Here is a 10724-nt window from a genome sequence, read left to right as displayed (position 1 = left end):
CAGGCGCGTTAAGCCGTATTGAGTTTAAATAATCAAACATGGTTCTCCGAGCGTACAGGCAATATGTTCAACCATATATTATTACAAAGCAATCAGTACAGTTACAGGTGACATATGCCTAAGAATTTATTCATGATATACAGGTGGCACATTATTCTAATGCGCCATTCTCACTTTTAGAGTAATGTCCCTTAGCCGTGCCCGCTTCGTCCTGATTATGATCCCCGGGTTGTCAGCGTGATCTTGGGGTTCACCAAAGGTGTAACGATGCGGTTTGTCCTTGTTCACTATAGAGTTTTGCTCCTTAGTTCTGTATTGGCCTACTGAGCGTGGGTTCGAATCCGGACGGATCCGACTATAATTTCATCTCTGTTACTTTTGGGGCGACAATTCCACCTACATTGGTAGCAGCATATATACGTATAGGGCTGTGGAGTTTCTGTCACATTAGCAAAGCAGAGTTGGGTTCAACGCGTGTCAGATTGATGTGGGAAGAACTCCCCAAGTGATGCAGGTCCTAGATGTTTACCATAGAAAAGCATAGAAATATAATCACACACACGCACACGCATATGCACCCCACAAGGGTAGGTTATCTAGGGGAGACAACTCGACAGAGCGAAATCGCCTCAAACGACGACTGGGCCACCCGTGTCCGCAGCTAAAAATAATATGTATTAACATTGTTTGTTTCGATTTTTCTATGTACATGTATTATATGTAATGACTTCCTATTTGCATGACGTATCTTAATGGTGACTTACGAGTCAAAAATCAATCCCAAGTATGTTTGTTTCAGCAGGCTATGCGAGAAGCTGCCACGATCAATCGCCATGTCAGCCTCGGAAAAACACATAATAGGTAGTCGAGCAATCAAAGACACCAGTCTCAAGAGCAACTGATAGATTAGCAAAGTGTATGCTACAGGTGCGCTCAGCCATCACAAATTGTGTATCTACAACAGGGAAGCGGTGAGCTGTGAGCTGTGAGCCGACACAGTAAATTCCTCTCTGAGACTTAATTTGATATATGACGGAGTTGGTCTGACTGGAGTCTTGTCACCAGTCGATGTCTCAGTGGGTGCCTCTCTGTTGCTGGTACTAATTGAAACTTCAAATTATTGTGCGGCGGTTAAAGGACAACATGGACAAGAAGAACGGAATCATAAAAGCTGAGAAGTACGACTCTTCACCTACGAAAGGAAAAGTTAAACTGAACGTTGGAGGTACCGTGTTCTTCACCACAAAGGAGACTTTAAACCAACACCCAGGAACTCTTCTTTCCCAGTTGTGTTCCTCATCTTCCTTTTACGACAAGGTCAACGGGGAATACTACTTTGATAGAGATCCCATTGCCTTCGCCTGCATCCTCAACTTCTATCGTACGTCAGAGCTGCACCTCCCCACCAATCTCTGTGGCAATTCCTTGAGAAGGGAGCTGACGTTTTGGCAGGTGGATGAGAACAATGTTTCTGAATGCTGCTGGAAACTCCTCCATGAGACTGACCAAGGGAAGGCGGTCATCGACACCCTCAACACTAAGATGAAAGATGACGACATGATCACAGAAGCGGCAGAGTCCTCTTGGAAGATATGGCAGAAACGGATCTATCTCTTCCTGGACAAACCTAATTCCTCCAAAGCAGCAAAGGTAATAAATACAGCTTATCTTGTATACAGATGATATTCCATATTCCGAACTGTTCACATTCCAAAGAAAGCGCCCGGAATGTAATTGTATTTAATAACGAATCATTGGTATAAGTAGTATGTTCCCGGGTTTACAGTCCCGGAGACAGTTTTCCTGATTATCGGAGTTCCCGAACTGTCGAATATTTCCGGAATAACAGGGTGTCGCTGTATTTATGATAAATCAATATTAGATCAATATTGATGCTAACCTACCTGTACCAAAAGGTCGAAGGTTTTCATGTAAATTATTGCAAATAAGCTTTCCTTTTACTGGTATATTGCTTTATTTTCTAACAAAAAGATTGATTAGCTGAACAATCTCCTCATCCCTATGTTGCAATTGTAGTTACAATCAGGAAACACAGGCCCCAGCAAAGTTGGTAAAAATTGTTTCTCATACGTTGTTTGTGACCATTAATATTGCCTGAGAGTGAAAGGTTTTGTTGTGGCCACTACAGGATGTCATAGAACATCCACAGGTAAACTGTTTTGTATTTAAATTAGCAATTTGTTTCACTTGTTTCAAGTCAGTAAAGTAAGCAGAGTGAGTGAGTATGGTTTTACGCAGTATTCCAGCAATATCACGGCGGGGGACACCAGAAATGGGCTTCACACATTGTGCACATGTCGGTAATCAACCCGGGTCTTCGGCGTGACGCTCAAACGATTAACCACTAGGCTACCCGACCGCCCCGTAAAGTAAGCAGAGGTGACATTTGGAAACATGCATTGGGCAAACGTTAGTAAAAAAGGGCTTGACACCAAACCCCATATTTGAAGATATGAGTACGCCAGAGAAGGATCCCCCTTCCAATGCCACTGTAAAGAGATGGACAGCAGAGTGTAAGCATGGCAGGGAGAGCCTTGGGCATGACCCCCGCCTCGGAAGGCCTGAAAACTGTGGACCATCAAACAATGCAAAGACTATCCTATCAGCTGGAAAAGTTATGGAATCCTTGTTCTGGGATGCCGAGGGTGTCATCATAGCGGACTATCTTCCAAAAGGCCAGACAATAATGGAGGCATATAATGCTGCTCGTTTGAGGCAACTACAGCATGTAATTAAGACTGATAAGCGTTGGAAGCTGAGAAAAGGTGTGCTCTTCCATCCGGACAATGAGCCAGTGCACAATCAGGCATTGTCACGGCTACAATCCACGAGTATGCACTTGAAATCCTTCAGCACCCAATTTATTCTCCTGATCTGGCTCCGTCGAATTTCGTCTGTTCCCACACCTGAGGAAACCTTAAGGGAAACCCATTAGGACTCGAACGATGACGTCATAGCAGCTGTGGGGAACCTTTTAGACAGCCAAGGAAAGGACCAACGGAAACTGGAATCAAATCGCCCCAACATTGTTGGCAAAGTTGTATCAATGTGAAAGGGGATTGTGTTGAAAAATGTAAATGTATACTCTGCAAAACAAGAAACGCAAAAGATGTAAAATTGTAAATAACTGACAGAGTGTTGCCGACATCCATAAAAAAAATAATACCAAAAATGAATTGGTCATTTCTGCATGGATTGGGATTGAGTTGTGTGCTGCAGAAATTTGGTGAAAAGAAGGGAAAATCGCAACAACACAACCACGCGAGAGCCTTGCGCCGAAACACACCAACATGACATGCACTTGCAACACCACTTGTTGGGTTATATATATGTTGTGAACAGCAAAACATGCCACGACTGACAAAAGCCCAACGCAAAAACACAATCGGTCGACTGCAAACAGGAGAATCATCTTGAGCTGTAGCCAGGTTTTTCCATGTAGCACCAAGCACATTTACAAGACTGTGGAAGCATTATCAGACACACGGAACAACACGTGACCTTCCCAGATCCGGTCGACCACGTATCATTAATAGAGCACCGGACAGATTCATACTGCTACTCCACTTAAGTGTGTGTATTCGCGCAAGACGACCAGTTCGAAGTGTCATTTTGACGGACTTGCATCGATCGTCGACGGCGACGTCAATGGTGTCAAGGTCCCAGTTTAGTGACGAGTCACGTTTTATGCTTCGCCGTGCGAATGGTAAACGTCGTGTTTACATGGCGTCGCGGGGAACGTTATGCACGAAACAGCATACAGGAAGTGGACAGGTTTGGTGGTGGTAGTGTGAAGATGTGGACAGCCATCTCCTACACTGGTAGAACGTGGTGCAAGTTTTGAGGAATTTAGCGGCACACCCTTACACGGATGAGATTCTTCGGCCACTCGTCCTTCCCATTATGAAACAAGCGAACGCCATTTTCCAACAAGACAACGCCCGACCTCATACGGAAAGACTGACAACAGACTTTTTGCAGGAATCACAACATCCAGGTCCTGCCATGGCCCTCCAGGTCTCCAGATTGAAACCCAATCGTACATTTATGGGATGCACTGGCTCAACGACTGCGAGCACGCCAGGAACGCCAACAGAACCTCCGACAGTTGCCACAAACAGGGCAGGAGGAGCGGGTCACAATTCTAGGTCTGGTTGTTTCCATGGGACGACGATGCCAGTCAAATATTTGTCTCTAATGGTCGCCATACAAGATCTTGAGAACAGATGGCCTTTATCTTGAAAATCTACTGTTCAATATATTATCAAGTGTTGATTAGTTATATGTTGTATAAAATATACATCTAAAAATAAATTTTGCGTTTCTTTCTCTGCAGAGTATACTTAGGTCAAGTCGTTCTACCTGAGGCCCAGAACTCATTAATCAACCCTCGTAAAGGGACCATAACTGGAATAGTTCGTATTATTGCTGACTGTAATATAGAATTTACTGAATTTTTAAGTCACAATTTCATTTCATCTGTAGGCATAAGGCTTTTATTTTCATGTCACACATCAGTACAGAATCTTGTAGTGTGTCTGTTTGGACACATCAAGATGTTTCGGAGATAAACATATGTGCTAGGGTACCTGTTCATTCAATTTAGAACCGATGACGCGGCGTAATGTTTCAAATGTTGGATTACTGGTGGCAATGCTAATGTCTGAAACCTGAAGCCTGATTATATTATTTCCCTTTAGCATAGTTTACTTTCTTTTCACTATATGGATGTGTTCACCAACATGCAAAAGCTTTTTAAAAGAACACAATCCATATCGATTAACTTACACTTAGTTAACCAGTGATTCAGTCATTTAGCACTCTGAAACGGTGTAGATTCTCACTCAATCATTGAGTCCTGTTCTTAATCCCCTGACAGTCCTCAATTTTTGAATGAACTAATTAACCTACCAGAAAAACGTCCAGGCACGAATGTCACATTGGTATAGTCGGAATTCGCTTTGTAGAGTTAAGTCTCTTAATCAGAAGCTCGGGGCACGAATTGCTTATTAGTCGGAATTCACTTTGTAGAGTTGAGGCTCTGTATTAGAATCCGATGACAGCGGGTCCCAAATCCCACAACTGACCACCATATGATCCTTGCTGCATCTGTCAACAACGTGTCTGTTGGGGTTTAACAAGGGTTTAACATCTACGATTTACACACCGTTAGATAACCGAAATACTGCACAACGTAATTTTACACCATCTCACTCACTGGCAGAACATATAAGCTAGTAGACTCATTTCTTTCTTGGTTATTAGGACAAAATGCAAGAGGCAAAATCAAATGTTAAATACCTTGCCAATATTCGTTCAATGTTAACTTCGTAAATTAAACGGTTCAAATAAAAGTTATATTTATACAAACTACTAACAGAAACAATACCAGAATTAGACACACGGGGAAGAAGTAGCACACACGATGTCCTAGGTCCGGTCGACCTCAAGATGCCTTGTCTGGAACTCATTACGGCTGACCCATGTGGACACTCCAAAGGGATCAGTTCCGGGCCAGGAGAGTCCATCTCAATTGACACACTCCACATGAGCGAGGTGTCCACGTGATGGGTGCACGGAATCTTGACACCAGAGTAGACGCTGTAGTATGAACATACACAGAGACATTTGGAACAATTTGGATGCGAATTGTAACCCAGGGCGACACAGCTCAACCCGTGACCTTCCAAACGTGCAAGTTGTTTGTTTGTTTGCAGTATTCCACATATATGACGGCGGACTGTTAATAATCTAGTCTGGTCCAGACAATCCAGCGACTGACATCATGAGCATCGATCCATGCAATCGGGGTACGATGACATGCAGTATCGAAGTCAACGGGCCTGATAACCCGATCCCGTTAGGTATGGGTTGCTGAAGACCAGTTCTTACCCGGATCTTCACGGGTCTGCAGTGAGTGAGTTAGGTTTAACCCTGCTTTGAACAGTGGGTATCTCACGCCGTGTCAGGCTGATGTTGGAGGAACGATCCATGTGAAGTACGTCGGGGGCGTGTTGATAAAAAACATGGCTGCTGACATTCCAAAGGATCGTACTCGATGTGATCTGAGAGTAGAATCAGTGGATCCTTGCGGGACTAAATGAACCTCGTGACCTCGGGACCTCGCTCTTATAAAGCACAGAATACAAGCACAGAATGCCAATGGAGATGAGAGTGTAGGGACGTTATTGACTGTTATGGATAATATTCATAGAATCTAAGCATCTATAGCAACATTAACTTGATAACTGTATTTACAAAGATACTCATGACCTCTTTCGCTATCTAACCATGACATCACTATACGTGGATCGCCCTTGCGGGGATGCACGTGAAAAATGTGAGATTGGTTACAAAGATGGTGACATTGGTTACAAAATGCCTGTCCCTGGCAAGTACACAATTCATATTGGACCAACTCAAGCGTGTAATAATCACTTTAGTATGATAGAACCTGTCCATACTGACGGGGGGCCTACTTTGAGCAAAACTAGCCCTAAAATTTGAATACTGATACTAGTCGTCCATCTGATTGTGTTTTTTACAAACTACTTGTAATATGATTGAGAAAAAAACTTCCAATGCTGCCATGCAAGTCAAAACACGGAATCCAGTGACGACAATAAATCAATGGTATCAAGGTCAGATGTGACATTTCGAGATTATGAATATCCACATTTACAGAATAATGCCATTTGACATAATTATCAGCGTATGAACAAATTCATATGTTTGGTCTTACCATGCAACGTGTTGCGTATGTTTAGGAAAGAATTCACATGAAAAAACACTTGATGATAAACATCCGGTTCCAAGGATGGATTATAGGAAGAATGGGCAGAGTAAAGTGAACTAGATGACGGTCTCCCAAGGCCCACGTAAACTAATGAAATATGTCTTTCATTTCGACTTAATCATTAGAACAAGTATTTGTTTATGCAAGAATCCCTAACGATTTCTCTGTCTTTGTTAGCGTCTGTGAATATTTTCTATCTTCACAAATGATATCAGCTATCGCAGGTCACAGAAGTTGGGAAGGTAAAAAACATACTCGCCCGGAGACACACTATTCCTAAAAGACATCAGTTAAAGAATATGGAACATAATGCCTTCTGTCATCCTTGAATGGAGTCAGAACATGTGTATCCTTGGTTCTATGTAAACAAATATGTATTGCCCTGTAAGCCCACAAACACAATAATTTCTACCTGTACACATGCAGTGCAGGTATACCTCTTTGTCTTTCATTTGCAAAACAGCCTCAGATTCTGTTACCGCCTGGATTATGTTATTAAAGATAGACTATACTCAGATCAAAACTCACTTTTGTTATCTGTTAATTCAAAAATAAGGATGTGCATCATTCAAGTAGTTAAATAATACATTTTCGATTTGATTTTATACGATTGATACAAAGTTATATTTTCTCAAAAACGAATTTGATGTGTTGCCCAAATGTATAATGAAAACTCTTGCAAACGTTAAACCGAACTTGACTAAATTTATGTGTGCGTAACACACGGTTTATTGTCTACCGGCTAAAGCAGGATGTCAGGGACCGACCATTGATGACATTCTGGAAAGGGTCTGGGATGTTAGAAAAAAATGCATAATTCTTGAAAAAAATAATTATGCTTCAGATTCTTGAATAAAGATGAACTTGTTCGGCACAAATATTACATTATCTGGTCGCGGTCCCTAACGATTAATCGAGATATAACGATATTATCATACAATACACTAATATGTTTCACTCTTAATCTTTAATATTTTGCTGTTTGTATGTCATGGAAATGAGATTGAAGACACCCCGGACCAGATTTTGCGAAAGCACCAGTTAGTCGTCCCCACCGGTATTGTAATATGTTTCACATCGGCACAAATGGATCGTGATGCATATCGTGGAAGTCACACATGATAGAAATTACACCAATAACAAGGTCCTTGTTAAAAGTAGTGGCCACTTAATAATAGTGGTCAAATAAAGGAGGGTAATCAATTAGTCTAGAACTACTCTGGGACGGAAAACAATGACAATGTTGAACATATATTCTAGAAAAGTAGAAGCTTAATTATAAATTCTATACAAGGTCAGGAATTTATCGTTTTTCTACTGAATGTGGAGAAACTAACATCCAACTAAAACATATACATTAACATCATTAAGTGTTAATTTTATTGAGAAAAACGATTGTCTTTCAGATATGGAATTACATCTTCTTGCTGTTCATAATCGCCTCTGCAATCATCTACTGCGTGGAGACTGTTCCGGAGGCGAGGGTACTTCGAGCACAGAACGGTAAGCAGAGGATCGGCCAGACAATGCTGGAGCGGCTGGTCACTGACAAGGACAACATCAAACTGAAAATGATCATCGAATCAGAACCACATCCCATCATGTACTATATGGACATCGTGTGTCTCTCTGTCTTCACCATAGAGCTCATCATCCACTTCATCACTTACCCCAAGAAGGCTAGGTTCTTCAGAAAGTTTCTAAACTGGATCGACATCATTACAGTGTCCATGGGATGGGTCGTGTTCTTTATGGAGAGAGGTTTTCAGGAGGGAATAATAGTTCTCTCACTGGAGGTGTACATCGCCTATCTAACGCTCAAGAGTTTGTACATATTGAGATTGTTCCGATTCTTCCGCTTGGCTGAGCGTTTCACGGGTCTCAAGGTAATGATGTTAGCCGTCAAATCCAGCGTGACTGAACTCTCACTGCTGCTCTTTTCGATCATGGTTCTAGCCACGATGTTTGGGTCGTTTGAGTTCTACTGTGAGTTCGACAACAACCACTTCGATACAATCCCAATCTCCATCTGGTGGGCACTGGTTACCATGACAACCGTAGGCTACGGCGACTACTACCCAACCTCCTACTGTGGACGTGGCATGGGAACGATGTGTGCCCTGAGTGGCCTCCTCATCCTTGCCATGCCCATTGCTGTCATAGCAACCAACTTCAATGAGTACTATTCCAGGAACCAGTGTCGGGAGAAGAAGAGGAAGACACATGGATGGGCCGAGGAAATGGGGCAAGTTGGAATAACGTTTGTTAAGAAAATTTGAAGCCACGAAGTGTGTATTCAAAGGAAGGATTGGCTACGATAAAAAAGGACACTTCTGTAATGCGTACCGATCATTTTCAGATGTCTGTCTTCACGTGGCTTTTCTAATCCACCCAGTGGATATACCCTAATGATATCTGTCTGTTATTTCCCTGTGCATGTCCATATTTGTATTCGTGTTGATTGAGGTAAATGTTTCAAAACCGATGTTGTTGTTTCTTTTTATTTGATAACAAATTCCATCCATTTGAGCTATAATAACGGTAACGCTCTTTTTCAGGGCATTATCATTTACAGCAGCCCTCGGTCTTTTCAACTGCCCTCCTTCGTCGGGCAGTTTATGGAGAACCTCGGACTTCTACAAATGATAATGCCCTGAAAAATAGCGTTATCCTTATATTGATGTCTGTCTGCAGCTGCTATCGCCCTGTGTATGTCTGTCTGTTATTGCCCAGTGATGTCTGTCTGTTATTGCCTTGTGCATGTCTGTCGGCTATTGCCCTGTGCATGTCTGTCTGTTATTGCCCAGTGATGTCTGCCTGCTATTGTCCTGTGCATGTCTGTCTGTTATTGTCCAGTGATGTCTATCTGCTTTTGCCCGGTGCATGTCTGTCTGTTATTGTCCAGTGATGTCTGCCTGCTATTGCCCCGTGCATGTCTGTCTGTTATTGTCCAGTGATGTCTGCCTGCTATTGCCCCGTGCATGTCTGTCTGTTATTGTCCAGTGATGTCTGCCTGCTATTGCCCTGTGCATGTCTGTCTGTTATTGTCCAGTGATGTCTGCCTGCTATTGCCCTGTGCATGTCTGTCTGTTATTGTCCAGTGATGTCTGCCTGCTATTGCCCCGTGCATGTCTGTCTGTTATTGTCCAGTGATGTCTGCCTGCTATTGCCCTGTGCATGTCTGTCTGTTATTGTCCAGTGATGTCTATCTGCTATTGCCCAGTGCATGTCTGTCTGTTCTTGCCCGGTGATGTCTGTCTGTTATTGTCCAGTGATGTCTGTCTGCAGCTGTTATTGCCCTGTGCGTGTCTGTATGTTACTGCCCTGTGCGTGTCTGTATGTTACTGCCCTGTGCATGTCTGTATGTTACTGTCCTGTGCTTGTCTATGTCTTAATGTACATTATAGCTACAATGTATAGAATTATCATTAAACCGCCCGCATGTTATCAGAAATGAGCGGGTCACTGTAACTTGATAATGCCCTCATACTGCTTGACAACGGGCCATTATCACGTCACGTTCACTATTGACGTCATCAGGTTTGTTCTATAACGTTTCCATATTTTTACAAGTGAGACAGTGACATTCGTGTTGATTGCATTAAATGTTTCAAAACCCACAATTGTTGTTTATTTTTAATTGATAACAAATTCTATCCATTTTAGCTATAATAACTGTAAAGCTATTTTTCAGGGCATTATCATTTGCAGAAGCCCTCGGTCTTTTCAACTGTTTATGGAGGACCTCGGGCTTCTGCAAATGATAACCCCCTGAAAAATAGCGCTACCCTAATAATGATGTATGTCTGTTTTTGTCCAGTTCATGCCTGCCTCCTTTTGCACAGTGATTACTGCCTGTTATCGCTACAGTGTCCGTCTGCAACGTTGGAAGTGGTTGCTGTATGTT

General features: G+C 42.5%; 1 protein-coding gene across 1 annotated transcript; it reads left to right on the top strand.

Moving 5' to 3' along the window:
* Positions 1-872: 872 nt before the first annotated feature.
* LOC139455657 (potassium voltage-gated channel protein Shaw-like) lies at positions 873-9330 on the top strand. Its single transcript, XM_071237214.1, has 2 exons — positions 873-1650; positions 8224-9330. Exons 1-2 carry the CDS (start codon positions 1144-1146, stop codon positions 9094-9096), a joined length of 1380 nt encoding a protein of 459 aa, XP_071093315.1. The 5' UTR covers positions 873-1143; the 3' UTR covers positions 9097-9330.
* Positions 9331-10724: the final 1394 nt, after the last annotated feature.

Source organism: Haliotis cracherodii, unplaced genomic scaffold (genome assembly GCF_022045235.1).
Source record: "Haliotis cracherodii isolate W230 unplaced genomic scaffold, xgHalCrac1.p SCAF_11, whole genome shotgun sequence".
Lineage (NCBI taxonomy): Eukaryota > Metazoa > Mollusca > Gastropoda > Lepetellida > Haliotidae > Haliotis > Haliotis cracherodii.
This window is presented reverse-complemented; position numbering and strand designations above follow the sequence as displayed.